General features: G+C 49.8%; 1 protein-coding gene across 2 annotated transcripts in view; it reads left to right on the top strand.

Annotated features, from left to right (window-relative positions):
- The window catches only part of BIN3 (bridging integrator 3), a 188,610-nt gene that overhangs the window by 136,491 nt on the left and 35,504 nt on the right, over nt 1-16,615 (top strand). For both annotated transcript variants that reach the window (XR_015300927.1, XM_086943619.1), the window contains exons 6-7: nt 1,466-1,506; nt 2,960-3,101. Coding sequence is in view for 1 of the 2 variants with exons in the window: in XM_086943619.1 (XP_086799745.1) it covers nt 1,466-1,506; nt 2,960-3,101 (183 nt within the window). In the remaining variant the exon portion in view is untranslated. The remainder of the gene's footprint in view (nt 1-1,465; nt 1,507-2,959; nt 3,102-16,615) is intronic.

The following is a 16,615-nucleotide window of genomic DNA, read 5'->3' on the forward strand; positions in this document are numbered from 1 at the left end:
TAACCGATGCATCTCCTTTGCTGAGCGATTCATCCCTGAGCAGAACCAACCCTTCACTGCTGCTGCATGGATTGGGGCGTCACAAAGACCGTATGTACCACCGTAGTTCTCAGAACTGATGTATCACCCAGACAGTGTGGAGCATCCACAGCCCAGGTCCTTGTATCCCTCTTGGAGCCACGCATCACCAGCAGTGCCCTGCATACCAGATGCCGGATTTCGCATCGCAAGCCATGTCAGCGGGCCCTCCGACGACTAATCATCCGGATCTCGCACCGCAGCCTCGCCACATCTTGGACATGAAGCATCGCTTCGGCCGCATGGCGCTTCATCTACCCTGATCCATGCAATGTTCCGCAACCAGGATTTAAGGTACTCTGTTCAGGTGGCCTAACTGGGCCTCTGAGCTGGGCCACGCTCCATCATGGTCGGCCTGAACTTGTGACTTTGTCCAGGTCCAATGCAACCAGATAGCCCCAATTGGCGCTTTGGGCTTCTTGGCGCTATTTTTTCTAAAAACTGTCCAATCAAATATCTTCAGTTCTACTAATCAGATTTTTGTCGATTCTTCTTGTTTTATTTATTAAAAATTGCTCTATTTTTGTAAGTCTGTTGTGGGGTCCATTTGTGGTGCATTTTCCCTGTTTTGCTGTTTGAAGCGTTGCACAAATACTTTACACATTGCCTCTTAGTTAAGCCTGACTGCTCTGTGCCAAGCTACCAATGAGGTGAGCACAGGTTAATTTGCAGTTTGTTTGTGCCTTACTATGACGAGGATTGTGGTTTCTGCTTGACGGTGGCTCACTCCCATGTCAACCAACAACCCACTTTCATCCATTTTCTGTATGGGAAGGTCTGTCATTTTGTCCCTGTAAGTACATATTTTGGTTTAGGGCCCTGATTACGAGCTGGGCAGAGCAGAAATCCTGTATGGAATTTCGCTGTGCCTGATCACTCCTGACCCATTCTTCCTGCAGCCAGGTCTCAGAACCTGGCCTCACCCAACCTGCCTTTGCCTTCCCTCCCATACTCCTCCAACCCTCCTCCCTCCAAACAGAATTCTATGCTCACATTTAGCACCTGTTTAGAGCAGGTGGTTAAAGTGTCATTGAACGCCTCGTAATCGAGAATGCATTGCGGAATACCGGTAGGCAGTTCTTAGTCTACACATTAATTCGTCAATCCAAGGGGTTTAACTCCTAATTGCACGCTACTGGTGCGGTGTCATCCCACAGTAACAATAGAGATTGTGCAAAGATTGCATCCTGCCGGTACCTTGCGCTCGTAATTCTGGCCTAGGAGTCTGCATTTTGTACTGTCATCCACTGCTGTCCTGGTGTAGTGAACCATTCCACCTGAAGGCAGTGTGATTTAGGTGCATGTTTACCACGGTTTTAGTTGGATGCTGTCAGTACTAAGTTATATACCTGCACACAGTGCCTAAAGCAGTTATCTTTTTGCACAGGTGAACCAAGTCCAGAAAACCGTCTTGGAGCCACTGAAAAAGTAGGTGAAAGTATTTCATATTAATTTCCAGTGGAAGTATGTGGGCCACACCCTCAAGTTGATGGAGAGGGGTCGGAAATCAAGATACTCAGAGTATTTGCAGGACCTGTTAGATATTATATCAGCTAGTTCTATCAACCCTTCAATAAGAAGAAAATGAGCATAGGTGCTTTTGTCCAGGTTGTTTGTGAATGAGCTTGTATTTCTGTTGCCTTCATTGTATGCTTTTGTCTGTGTGGGAAGCTATTACACTAAACTTGTTTTCAGACTGTGCATGGCTACTGCCCACACTTCACCTGGTGTCTATGCAATGGGTGCTTGCATGGTGTACATTTATCATGGCATTCTCTACTACAGTGGTTCTTAACTTTTTGACTTCTGTGTACCCCCACTTAACAATTTCTGCGGTCCGGGGACCCCCATTGAATCGTTACAGGAATTTGGGCACCCCGACTGAGACAGTAATAGGGCCCAGAGCGCAGTTTAAGCGATTTTTGATTATTTGAACCTCAATACAATTGACAAAAATACAGAAACAAGCATTCATCAAACAAATGATTACATATTTTATATAATTCACAATCAAAATGTTCCTTCTGATAGTAAGATTTAGTCTTTTCTAAATTAAACTGATGCCACCCATTGTCCATACTGTATTCTGTTTGATCCAATTACACTGCTTCCACAAATCAATCACCAAATTAATTTTTAGCCCCAATTTCAAATCCCTTCACATTTACTGAACGATTCAAAATGTTACATTTTGATTCTTCATTGATAAACACCTTATTATGAATCTGTCAATATTACTTGCATTTCTAAGCGGTTGCAAACCAACTGAGTAGGCGTTGCTGACTGCCAGGGGTCCCTGAACCACAGGATAAGAACCGTTGCTCTACAGCTGCAGGTGGACTGTTCTCTGTGTGGATGTATCTTGCTATTCTGTCTCAACCTCTCTCTAGGCAAGGCAGAATAATGCACTGCTGCTGATGTTAGTTGTTTTCTTTCTTTCTGTCTGTCTTTGTCTTTCTTTCCTACTGTCTTTTTTCCTGTTGTCTGGGTGAGATTAGCTTGCACTGCTGCCTATTTGTGGTACCTGTTCTGTGTTTGAGAGATTAACTCTTCTGCTGCACATTACATCTGCTGTGTACAAGAGAGGTTGGCACTGATTATTCACCAGTGCTGTGTGTGAGGTAAACCTACAGTGCTCCGGCTGGTGCTGCACTTGTGCTGTGTGTGTGTGTGTGTGTTTGCACTGCTGCTTTCTGGAGTGTACCTGTTCTGCGTCTGGTGGAATTTTGCACTGCTGCTGCTGGTGGTGTTGTACCTGTTATCTGTGGAAAGGAGTCTTCCCTGCAGTTTCAGTCCATTGACTGCAGGAACGCTGTAGCACACTTGAGCTGACCACATTTCCTGCCACTTCCTCATGCTTTTCTCTCTTCTGCTCTGCCAGGTATAGCAGTGTCTTCCCCAGTCTCAACATGGCGGTAAAGAGACGTGAGCAGACTCTGCAGGACTACAAACGCCTTCAGTCCAAGGTGGAAAAATATGAAGAAAAGGAGAAGACCGGACCCGTCCTTGCCAAACTTCATCAGGTGTGGAGTCTGCACAAGAAGTTGTTTATATGTTGTGACACACATGGGTCTGGTCATATCTGCAATGGCACACCTGCCATATTGTTCTGTTGTGGTAAACCTTGGCCTGAATACCTGTTATTGTGAAATTCTGTGGCCTGACTACTTATTTTCAATGGCCGAATCAGTCAAAATCTTGCAGGCTGAAAAACAAAACTGAAAAATGGCAGGATTTGTGCCCCTGCCAAACCAGTGTTGGGGAGAGTGAGGTGTGGGGATAGTGCGAGAAAAATTAGCATACGCATATTGATACGATCACATTGTGTTTCTTTTCCTCCTTCTCAACTTGTTGGAAATTGTCTGAGATTGTTCAGAAAATAATGATGGCACTTTAAAAAAATTGGCAGCATCCATGTAGTGAATGTAGGAAAGTTTGACATGGTCACCTCCACTTTTTGCCTGGCAATTGATGCAATTTTGACAGACATGTACTGGGTTCCTGCTGTCCGGGTTCCGGTGCCAGTTCTATTTCCCCAAAACTGTACAATTGTTCCCTCAATAGGCAATATCTTTAGCACCCCCTGTAAGTCCCCAGTAAATGGTACCTAGGGCAGGGGGATTAAAGAGGGTCCCGTAGGGCTGCAGCATGTATTGTGGAACCCTGAGAGACCCTTCACTCCACTCATGGAAACTACCATTGCAAGCTGCGTGACATGGTTCAGAGAAAAGTGAAGATAAGACATGGCACACTCCTGTGTGCCACTTTTGCAGACACTGCATGTAATATTAAGTAAGTCACCCCTACAGCAGACCTTAAATCTCTAAGGCAGGGTGCATTATATTACACGTGAGGACGGTGGAGAAGTGTGGCTCAGGGGTTAGAGGTGGAGAAGTGTGGCTCAGGGGTTAGAGGCCGCAGACCTGGAGCTTGAGTTCGGCCCGGGACCAGGGTTCAATTCCCCGCCTCGGCGGGTCTTGGGCTCAAAAATTCCACGGACTCGTTAATTCTCGCTCCGGTGCCTTCTCGACTCACGGGTTCACACTCTGCGACTCTGGGCAATAGCTCGCTTAATCTCCACAACGGCCCCTCGCGGTGGGATGCCTGGCTTTCACCTTGTGGATACCCTGCCAGGGTATCTCACAGGGGAATACCAGGACGGGTTCCCTAAGCAAGCGCTGAGATGCCCCAGGGTAAGTCGTGCACTATATAAATCTCATTCATTTCATTTCATATCGGCATGAACTGATATGCTCCTGTGATGTTCATGTCGATTCTTGGACATTGCCACTGAACAGGGAAGCCATCTTGAGTATATGTACTTGGCACTGGTGATTATGAGTTCCCCAGCTACACGATGGCTTCACTGAAACTAAAGATGTTTGGTATCACACCTCTCGTATTAATAAGCCTACACTGTTTCCAGTGATGCATTTATTAATACATGCACCCAGGGGGCACTTTAGAGGTGCACCTTGAAAATCTAGCAGTCTCTAGTGCACTGGCTGGCTGATGTAGACCAGCGTGCCATCACAGACCGGTTTCTATCCCCCTGCAGGTGAGAGCTCGTACTCGTGCTTCCAGTAAACATCCTTTACAACGACTGCGTTAAAATGCAGTCCATTACCCCCCATTTTTTACTCAGCAAAATATTTTACAACACAGGGCTTTACACCGCAAACTATTACAACGCATTCCCCATTACAGCGCCCCTGTAGAGTTAGAATAGTAAATTGCGTTGTAATGGAATGCGTTTTCAAACCCTGCATTGTAACAGATTGTACGGAGTAAAACATGCAGGGTAATGGCACACGTTGTAAACGCGTGCGGAGTAAAGTGACATATTCCCTACTTCCCCTAGACTTGGGAGATGTCACCTCCCTGCCCTGAGGCCTATTTGACACCAGGGTAGGCGGAAAAATTAGCTAGTCAGAAGGAGAATTCCCAATTAGGCTGGTTCCACCCCTAAGGTGGGATACTTGATGTGAACATGAAAACTATAATTCCACCATCTTGGTTTTTGATGGAATTTGGCTCACTGGGTCAGGGTTATGCCCACTATCCACAGGAATTGGTCATGTAGAGGGTGTGTTCGCCCTAACGGTAAGAATCCCATTGGCTACTACCTGTCACTCCCCTTAATGCCCCTAAATTGAGAATTTAGGGGCACCCTAATGCCAGGAACTTGGATTTGACTGATCCAGAAGAAGAGGACAAAGGGGCCACAATAACTGAAGACTACTGTGGACTTTTGGAGCCAAACCCTGCCTGCCTGCACCGCTCTCGACAGTCATGACCAAGTGACTCGTCCTGTAGCCAAGTATCTGCCAAGAAACCCGGTAGACTGACAGTCGTTCGCAAATTTCCAGCAATGTCCCTTGGAGTAGAGGAGCTACTCCGCTGCTGTCCACAGGCACAGACAAAGCAAAGTCTGGTTTACAGTGTTGCAGCTTCCAGGTTAGCCAGACTCCGCAGCCACCCAGGAAGAGGTACCTGTGCTCCTGAAGGTCAGATCTGTCCCCTCACTGAGTGAGAGGACACAAGGACTGACCGGAGCTTCACAGAACGAATACCTGGGCTACCGGACCACTTGCAGCAAACAAAACCAATGAGAGGCCAATTTAGACTCACACTGCAATGAGACCAAGCAGCCATCGAGGGACATCAGCCCGCAGAGACCCACTTACAGAGTGGCTAAGCTGTCCTGATTCCTGCACCCTCAACCAGGAGTCCTGATTCCTGCACCTTCAATCGACGAGGCCAACTACCGTGAGGGTCTTTAACGCACCCAGCCCAGCTGACCTGTCTACTCTGCACCCGAGCCACCCAGCTTGGGTACCCGAGAATCTACTGTGCTTTCTCCTTCCCAGGACCCTGATGCTCGAGCCCCCTATTGGAGCTCCCGAACTTGTCCCCATGTCCCCCTCTGCAGCATGTTTTTAGGTGACCCCCCCCCCTTCTTTCTATAGCTAGCAAAGCTACATACCCGACCAGCACTTCTGCCTCCGGATGCCCCAGGGCAAGTAACGAGTAACTGATCGTGGTACCTTGGACCATGGGCCCCTACAACCCTAAGTTCAAAAGGAGACACCCAGAAACTGACCGAAAATAAGAGAATGCACCATATGCCTTTTTTCACATAGGAAAACAATGCTACGTTAGGACCATTTAAGTGAACATTTTACTTATTTTAAAAATAGATATTTTAAAAGAAGGACTTCCTTGATAACAAAGTTCTTCGTATCAAAAATTTCATAAAAATACAACTTAGTTTTCTAAATTGGTCTCGGATTTATTGTTGAGTGTGTTTCATTTATTGCCTCTGTGAGTACAGCAAATGCTTAGCACTACCTTCTGATAAGCCTAAACTGCTTGCCCACACTACTGCAAAAGAGCTCATTAAGTGATATAATTTTTTGCTCTGTAAACCAATAAGAGTTGCCTGGACTCTTTACACAGTGTACCTCATTTTGGTCCACTATATAGAGAGCCATTGGAGGTTCAGCTGTAGGATTCAAGACTTTGCATTTGCTGATACCACTTGGTCAATAGGTGACTCCATGATGGATTCAACCCAGATCTGTATCTGGAATTGAGTGTTTGAAAAGTTTCAACACTCCGTTCATCATTTTATTTTGTGATGTTGCTATGTGCGTCCTAAGTGGCTAAGGGTGTGCCCAGGCGTGGGCTCCTTGCTCGCTGCACGATTGGATTGAAGCTAGCCTGGCTGATATGGGGTGATTCCCCCAAACTGGTCCAGGGATGCTTGTTTCCGGTCCAGGGAGGACCTGGCTTGGCAGTACAGGCTGGACTGTTCCCATGGGAAGCAGGGTCAAGATGGATTTGCATATGGCTGGGTCCAAACTGGGGCGACTTGGCGAACAAAATAACAGTGAATGAAACCCAGATCTGTGACTGGGGGTGAGTGTTTGAAAAGTTCAACACTCCGTCCATCATTTTATTTTGTGATGCTACTATATAGAGCGCCAGCTTCCTACATTAGTGGTTCAATTTGCATTTGCTGATACCACTTGGTTAACAGGTGACTCCACGAAGTAAATCCACAAATGACATTAGTTGAAAAATTATTTTATAAATAACTTTTTTCTTTTTCTGAATTAGCTGTGAGAAAGTGCTTCTTTTGCATGATAAGTCCCACCACTTTTTGCCTGGTTTTGATGTGGTTTCAAATGTTGTGCACAGAGTACCTGCTAACAAGGTTCCTTAGGCCAGTGCTTCTTCCCTAAAACAAACCCCCAATTGGTACTTCTGCCCACTGTAAGTCCCTAGTAAATGGTGCCCTGGGTACCTAGAGCCTGGGGGCTGAAGAGGATCCCTTGGGACCCCACTCACTGTGAGAATGCCACTGCCTTTGCAGCCTGCATGCCCACTGTGAGGGAGAAAACGACATGGTCCGCATAGCACCCTGCCTAGGTGCCATCCAGCTACCACTGCCTGGCAGCATAGGTAAGTCAACCCCTTAGCAGGCCTCACAGCCCTAATGCATGGTGCACTATACTACAGATGAGGACATATCTGCATGAGCAGATATGCCCCTACAATATTGGGCACCATTTCCTGATATTGTAAGTGCCAGTGCAGCCATTAAGAGTACATGAGCTAGGAACTGGACAACTCGAGTTCCACCACACCATGATGGCTTCACTGAACATAAGAGTTATTGATACCAAACTACTCCTTTCAATAAATCCCCACTGATGCATGTGTGGGATTTATTGTACCATGTACCCAGACATCACCTTAGTGGTGTCCCCTGAATCCCTACCAACCCTTGTGTGGTTCCGGCCAGCTGTAGGCAGCTAGCCATCACCAGATATGTTTCTGGACCCCTGGGTAGAGAGCCCCTGCTTTCTGAGACCAGAAACAATTCACATCCTGGGCCCAGGATGGGCCACTGCTAGAAGAGGGAAGCTTCAAAGGCCTGCTGCCTTTGTAATGTTACCCCCAGCCTCTGCTGCTAGCAGCAAATGGCAGCCCCCGGTTTACACCCCCAATGTGAGCAGGAAAACTTAGGAAGAGTAGGTGTGCCCACCTCTGCCAACTCCACCCCCAAGGTAGGAGAGGTGAGGTGAAGCACATCTTTCAGTCCCTGCCATCTTGAAGATGTGGAGACCCCTCCAATCAGGGCTAGGAGGGTGGCATAATAGAGGATGTAGTCAACCCAGGCAAGGTGCCCATTGGCCCTACCTGCTACTCCCCTAAAACCCAGCTAAATCTAGTTTTTAGATGGCTCCCCTAGATCTGGAAACTAGATCTGTAACAACCTACGAAGAAAGAAGACAACCCTGCATTGAAGATTGCAGATGACAACTGCCTTGGCCCCAGCCCTATTGGTCTGGCTCCAGCGTTGATGAACCTGCGACCAGCCAGCGATCTCTGAAACCTCTCTGAGGACTCCTACCTTCAACAAAGACTTCCATCTCCCATGGACAGCGGACCTGTCCAGTCAAAACCAACAACAAAGACTCCAGATCCAGATGAATCCGTGACTCGTGCCCACTGTGCACCAGACGCCCAAGGCAGAATGTGAGTGCCCAACTGCCCAGTAAAGTCTCCCCAGCGACCAGGATCCCTAATCCAGCGTTGGCGGACCTCTTCTGAACCCCACAACAGCACTTGCAGAATAAATCTGAAGGATCCCCACCTACTGTGACTGGCCCTGTAAGGCGATGGGCGCCCAACGTTGTGTCTGCACCCTGTGCCGCTGGTTGTGTATGTTTGGTGCTGCTTTGTGCCCCACCCCTGCTGCACCCTGTGCTGCTCCTAACACCCAAAGTTTGACCCCTGCAACTGTCCTACTTACCTGCAAGCAGTGTGGCTCCAAGAACCCCCAGCCTCTATTGAAACGCATTGGGCCGAAATCCGATTTTGACCTCCGCACGTGGCCGCCCCTGTGCCAATGGTGGTGCAGTGTTGGTATTTGCCTACTCCTTGTCCACTGCTGACCTTTGGTCCCGTAGACTGGAACTGTAAGTTGCGTACTCACCTGATTAACCGCAAATCTTTTTTCCCTATAGGATAACATTGAACTGTTCTGAAAATATTCCAAGTGTCGATTTTTCAAAGTGCAAAGTATTTTGAATTAAAAACGAACTTACCTTATTGCAAAGATATTAGTCTTAAAACAAAGTACAAAGTATATTTTTCTAAAATTGGTCTGGATCTACTTCGAGTCGTGTGTCCATTATTGATCACTGTTTTGCAATAAATGTCTTACACTTCTTTGTGTTCGACCTAAGGCTGCTTGCCCACACTACCACTAATAGAGCACTTTGGGTTTTTCAGTTAGCCCTGTACACTTTTGGGGATCCCCTGGACTCTGTGCAAGGTATAACCACCTAGTGGCAATATCATATACAGAGACAGCTTCCTACATTCATGACCATCCAAATACTTTATACGGTTTGAAACACCAAAACCATTAAAAGTCAAGTGCAGTTAAAACCGAAACAATATACAAATAAGACATTGTAAAACATTTAATCAGTTTTCATTAATCATAGAATTCCTTAGTCTGACGGCGCAATGTAAAAAGCAGGCCACAGACTAACAAGTAGAACATTGTAAAACATTTAATCAGTAATCCTTAATCATTATAAATCCTTAATCTTACTGCACAGTTGAAAAAAAACAGGCCACGAATCAACAAATAAAATGATCACACCTAGTAACTGTAAAAACAGTAAAGCAGGCCTGGCCTGAGTAACATTTCTTCCAACTAAAAGGAATCAGAGTCTGAAATGCTTGTAGATTGGGCAAAATTAAGTGTATGGTGTCTGGTTTAGATGTTAAATCACAAGCACAAGGTGGACCTTCCCCTTCAAAAAAACACCCCTTAAATACTCAATAGGGTGGGAACCAAACCATATTAGGCGTAAAACATGTTAATAAATAATGATGAGAGCTGGACATGTCATAAAGAAGATATGTCACTATAAACCAGGTTGTCCGCACATGTATATATATGACCTAACTGAGGCCCTGCTCGCAGGTCAGGTCGCCCCCCACGGCTCCCCCTGTGCGCCTGTGACTCCTGCCGCCGCCAAGAGCCCGCCGCTGGTGGGCTCCCGTGGTCCGGTGTGCTCCCGTGGTCTGGTGACTGTTTGTGCCTTTTGTGACTGCTTGTGCCTTTTTTCGTCTGTCATTTATTGTGTTTTATTCTATTTTGCTTGTTTCTGTTCTGTAGGCGCCCTTAGCGCCCCTTGCCCTCTGTGCCCCCCGCTCCCCCGCTTCCCACCGCTGCTCCCCTGCCCCCTTTGCCTTCTGTGCCCCGTCACGTCCCCGCCCCCCTACCCCCATTGGCCGCCCGCTCCCGCCTCCTCCTCCCTCCCACTTGGCCTCTTATGGAGGACGCCGCGAGGCAGTGAGTGTGACCCTTTACTCTGCTCGCAGGTCAGGTTGCCCCCCACGCCGCACGGCTCCCCCTGTGCGCCCGTGACTCCTGCCCCCTGCTGCCACCGCCGAGAGCCTGCCGCTGGTGTGGTCCCAGGTGCTCCCGTGGTCTGGTGACTGCTTGTGACTTTTGGGACTGCTTGTGCCTTTTTTCGTCTGTCATTTATTGTGTTTATTCTATTTTGCTTGTTTCTGTTCTGTAGGGGCCCTTAGCGCCCCTTGCCCTCTGTACCCCTCGCCCCCGCGTCCCGTCGCTGCTCCCCTGTGGCCCGCCCCCTTTGCCTTCTGTGCCCAGTCACGTCCCCGTCCCCCTAAGCCCATTGGCCGCCCCGCTCCCAGCTGCTCCTCCCTTCCACTTGGCCTCTTATGGAGGACGCCGTGCGGCAGTGAGTGTGACCCTTGACGGCTCGCAGGTCAGGTCGCGCCGCACGGCTCCCCCTGTGCGCCCGTGACTCCTGCCCCCTGCTGCCACCGCCAAGAGCCCGCCGCTGGTGTACTCCAGTGGTCCCGTGTGCTCCTGTGGTCTGGTGACTGCTTGTGCCTTTTGTGACTGCTTGTGCCTTTTGTGACTGCTTGTGCCTTTTTTTCGTCAGTCATTTATTGTGTTTTATTCTATTTTGCTTATATCTGTTCTGTAGGCACCCTTAGCGCCCCTTGCCCTCTGTACCCCCCGCCCCCGCTTCCCCCTGCTTCTGTTCTTCCCACCCCCTTTGCCTTCTGTGCCCTGTCACGTCCCCGTCCCCCTACGTCCATTGGCCGCCCTGCTCCCGCCTCCCAGCTGCTCCTCCCTCCCACTTGGCCTCTTATGGAGGACGCAGCGTGGCAGTGAGTGTGCCCAGTCACGTCCCCCTATGCGCATTGGCCGCCCCGCTCCCAGCTGCTCCTCCCTCCCACTTCGCCTCTTATGGAGGACGCCACACGGAAGCGCCGCTGGTGCGCCAAAGGCGTGCCAAAGGCAAGCCCGTCGGCGCCTGGACCGCGCCCAGCGCCAGAACCCTTGGACCCCGCACCCCCGCAACGCCAGACTCCGATACAACGCCAACTCCCTCCTCGCTCTCAACACCGACCGGAACCGCCGCTGCTTCCAGGCCGCCCCGAAACGCACCCACGGACCCTTCTCCTGCCACACCTGCAACTTCTCCTGTGACAGAACCACCAAGCCTCCAAGGACCGGACCCGACTACCTCCGCTGCATACTCCTTAACACCCGCTCCGCACGCAAACACGCTGTCTAGCTTTGGGACCAACTCGACACAACGGCCCCAGACGTAGCATGCCTGACCGAGACCTGGTGAAACGAATCTTCGGCACCGGACATCGCCACAGCCATCCCGGACGGCTACAAGATCACCCGCAGGGATCGCGCAAACTGAATCGGAGGAGGAATAGCCATCGCCCACAAGGCCACAATCCAGCTCCACACCCTCGCAGACGACTCTTTCAACTCCGCCGAACACCTCCACTTCCAGATCCACACCGACCCCAACACCACTCTCAGAGGAACACTCGTCTACAGACCTCCCGGACCCCGGGTCCTGTTCAGCGACTCCATCGCCGACCTCGCCAGCACCCACGCACTCGCCTCCACGGACTACATCCTCCTCGAGGACCTGAACTACCACCTCAAAAACAACAACAACACCAACTCCGCCACCCTGAACGACAACCGCGCCAACCTCGGCCTCCGACAACTCGTCACCGAACCCACCCACGCCCCCGGCCACACGCTCGACCCCATTTTCTCCACAAGCACCCACGTCGCCTTCAACCACACCACCGAACTCTACTGGACCGACCACCACTGCATCCACTTCACATTCAAGAAGGCAACCACGCACCACCACACTCAACAGCTACCTCGCCGCTGCTGGGGCAAAATCACAGAGAACCAACTGACCTCCGCCCTCTCACTGGACCCTCCAACCGACCCCACTGACACCAACACCGCTGCCCAAAACCTCAGACAGTGGATCGAAGACTGCGCCAACACCCTAGCCCTGCTAAAGAAGCCCTCCAGCAACCACTACAGCAAGACAGCCGCCTGGTTCACCGAAGAACTCCAGACCTCCAAACACACATTCCGGATGCTAGAGAAAAAATGGCTCCAAGACCGCACGTCAGACACCACCAACTCATCAGAACAACCAAGAGATCCTCCTTCAAAGCCCGCCTGGACAACAACGCACACAATTGCAAAGAGCTCTTCAGCATCGTCAAGGAACTCTCCAACCCCAATCCCAGCGCCAACACCAACGACATCCCGCCCTCGCAAGAACTGTGCGACTCACTGGCCACTTTTTTCCACCGCAAGATCATAGACATCCACGACAGCTTCAACGCACCGCCAGCTCCGACCACGACAGACCCCACCACGAACACCACCTGCACCAACCAGTTTACATCCTGGGCCCACGTCAACGACGACGAGACACGAAAGATCATGAGCTCCATCCACTCAGGAACACCAGCAGACCCCTGCCCACAACACGTGTTCAACAAAGCAGACGCCACCATCGCACCCCAACTACGAAAGGTCATCAACATCTCCTTCGACTCAGCGACATTCCCAGAAAGCTGGAAGCACGCCAAAATCAACGCCCTCCTCAAGAAGCCCAAGGCGGACCCCAAGGACCTCAAGAACTTCCGCCCCATCTCCCTGCTGCCCTTCCCGGCGAAGGTCATTGAGAAAATCGCCAACATACAGCTGACCCGCCACTTCGAGGACAACAACATCCTAGACCCGTCACAATCCGGATTCAGACGGAACCACAGCAATGAGACAGCCCTCATTGCCGCCACAGACGACATCTGATGCCAACTAGACAAGGGCAAAACCTCAGCCCTATTCCTCCTGAACCTGTCAGCTGTCTTCGACACGGTCTGCCACCACACACTAAGAAAACACCTCCAAGAAGCCGGAATCCGGGAAAAAGCCCTAGACTGGACCACCTCCTTCCTCTCTGACAGAATTCAGCGGGTCCGCCTCCCACCCCATCGTTCCAAAGTTACCATCCTCATCTGCGGCGTACCCCAGGGCTCATCGCTCAGCCCGACGCTGTTCAACAGCTACATGGCCCCCCTTGCTCTAGTGGCCCGCCAACACGACCTGAACATCATCTCCTACGCCGACGACTCCCAGCTCATCCTGTCCCTCACCAAGGACCTACACACCGCCAAAACCAACCTCCACGAGGGAATGAAGGCCGTCGCCGAGTGGATGAGGAGCAGCCGTCTGAAGCTGAACTCAGATAAGACGGAAGTCCTCATCCTCGGCCCCACCCCATCTGCCTGGGACGATTCCTGGTGGCCGACAACGCTAGGAACAGCACCGACACCCACGGACCACGCACGCAACTTGGGAGTCATCCTCGACTCCTCCCTCTCCATGTTCAAGGAGGTCAGCGCCGTCTCATCCTCCTGCTACAACACTCTCCGCATGCTTCGCAGGATCTACAAGTGGATCCCGATCAAAACCTGAAGAACAGTGACCCAAGCCCTCGACAGCAGCCGGCTGGACTACGGCAACGCACTCTATGCGGGAATCCCGACCAAACAACTACAGCAACTACAACGCATCCAAAACGTCTCGGCCCGTCTGATCCTCAACCAGCCCCAAAGCAGCCACATCACCCCCCACCTCAGAGACCTTCACTGGCTCCCCATCAACAAGAGGATCACCTTCAAGCTCCTCACCCACGCTCACAAAGCACTCCACAACTCCGGACCAGCCTACCTGAACAACAGACTCAACTTCTACACCCCCACCCGCCAGCTCCTCTCCGACGTCCCACGAACCCAACATACCACCTCCGGAGGTAGATCCTTCTCATTCCTCGCTGCCAAGACCTGGAACACCTTCCCCACCTGCTTGCGGCAGACCCAGGACCTGCTCACCTTCAGGAAGCTCCTCAAGGCCTGGCTCTTTGAGCAGTAGCAGCAGCCACCTCTCTTCCCCCCCCCCCCCCCCCTGCAGCGCCTTGAGGCCCTCACAGGTAAGTAGTGCGCTTTACAATTTCTATGATTGATTGATTGATTGACTGCCTAACAAATGCATCCTTTAGCCAGTTGAGGTCTGCTTTCAAAATGCTCTTTGGGATTGCTGAAAAGGTTAGGTTGACCTAATTTTAAAAAATAAAACTCTTCCTGACATAAGAAATCCACAGTTTACGTAAAGCATGGTCCAGTCCTAGACTATCATTTAAAAACTTCCTGTTGAGCTCCAACTCCTGCTTGAGACAGATGGACAACATAGAATGAGAGGTCGCTATCGAATCATGTCTCACAAAAAGCTCTGTCCCAGCTCTTCATGGATGATACAAGTATTTGAGCTGCTGGGTGGTGCAAGAAGCCTTCTCAAAAATATGTTCTTGGCACATTGTGAGGTGGTTATGCTGGCATGCTCCCAAATATCGTAGGACTCTAAGTGCACACATTTAGCTTTATAAATCTCTAGCATGGCCCCCACCGACTTTTGCCCTAACTGCAGCAATACTTCTGGCAAAGAAATGCCTCCTTTCCCTAATCAGTCATGACTAGGTTATGGGGGATTCAAACAAAATGCCTAGATAGGAAATGGTTTTGACTTTAGTGCATATTTTACCCTAAGATAGGTGGGTTTTGCGTTTGGTGTTTCTGGGACCTATGATTATAGTATGGGATTTAATGGAGTTAATACTTATATCAAGTATGTCCATGTAATTGCTAAAAAGGTCCAGTAAAAATTGGAGACCTTGGCCCATCCTGGAAACTAAGACGGCATCATCTACATATAGGAGAACTGGCTGGCTGGCCACCTAACTTTTGATTTGCTCAATAACTCCGTCTATCATCCCCTTTTGTATCGCTTTGTTCGCCCAAAGTTGGCAGGGTATGCTCAGACGTGAGTCCCTTGCTCACTTGGCCACTGGATTCAAGATAGCCTGGCTGATGAGGATTATGAATCCGAAACTGGTCCCAGGATGCTTGTTTCCGGTCCAGGGAAGACTTGGCTTGGCATTTCGGGCTGGACTATTCCCATGAGGCACAGGGTCAGACTGATTTGCATTTGGCCATGTCTGAACTGGGGTGGCTGAGTGAGCTAAAGAATGGTGATGGATTAAACCCAGATCAGTTGACTGGGGGTGAGTGTTTGATTTGCTCAAACGCTCCGTCCGTCATCCCCTTTTGTATCGGCCACCTAACATAGGCAGGTTACAGCTCCCAGTTACTAAGGCTTGCTCCAGCTTGTTAACATGGAGAGTGAATAAAAACAGGGCCAGAATACACAATTGTCTAAACCCCCCCCCTATTAATCCTCCCCCCCCCATTAATCCCCCCCCCCCCTCCCCCCCCCCCCCGGTAGTGAAACGTGCATAGTGCGTTCTGACATTAAACCATACCTGATGGAGGTGCTCAAGTTAAAGTGCAAGTCATGTAAGGAGAGGACAATGTTCTTGTCAATCACCAAATCCAGCATTATAGGCTGCAACTTGCCTATGCTAACCCTACCGAAAGTGAAACTTAAGCCCATAAAAGCCAGATGTATAGCGCCAGGGATGGCCACAGTGTACTTGTTAGTTAGATGGTACAGGTTTACTCACTAGTCCCCTTATCTGGCATAAAACTCTAGTGTGCTTCAAAGGGCACACTGCTGTCATTTTCCCTATTGGTTTGACCTTGGAGTCTATCAAAGAGGTTGGGCAATACCACTGAGGGTCATCTCTCGAGCGCTTTTTCTTTACGGGGACAACGACTTATTTAGACCTTCAGCTAGGTAGGCTATGTTTAAGGGCCATGTTAAAATAGATGATTAGTAATGGAGCTAATAGATGTATGCTGCACTTAAATAGATCCATCAGAACCTCATTAGAGGCAGAGTTCTCATTGCTAAGGAGAGCAAGAATAGCATCTCTTCTTCACAGTTAAAGGAAAGAGAAAAGCCACTCTTAGATGTCAAACCGGGTGAGACTCAGTGGGACCAACAGTAGAGAAAGGCCTGTTGTAGATGGCTTCAAAAGGTTTAACCCACAAGTCAGCTGAAATTTGTTGTGATAATGAACTTCCCGAGTCTGGAATGAATAGTGGGCGATTCACGATCTCCCAAAAATGAGCGATAGATCTGGAGGTACAGGCAATGGGAAGGTCC

The sequence above is a fragment of the Lissotriton vulgaris genome, chromosome 11 (assembly GCF_964263255.1).
Source record: "Lissotriton vulgaris chromosome 11, aLisVul1.2, whole genome shotgun sequence".
Lineage (NCBI taxonomy): Eukaryota > Metazoa > Chordata > Amphibia > Caudata > Salamandridae > Lissotriton > Lissotriton vulgaris.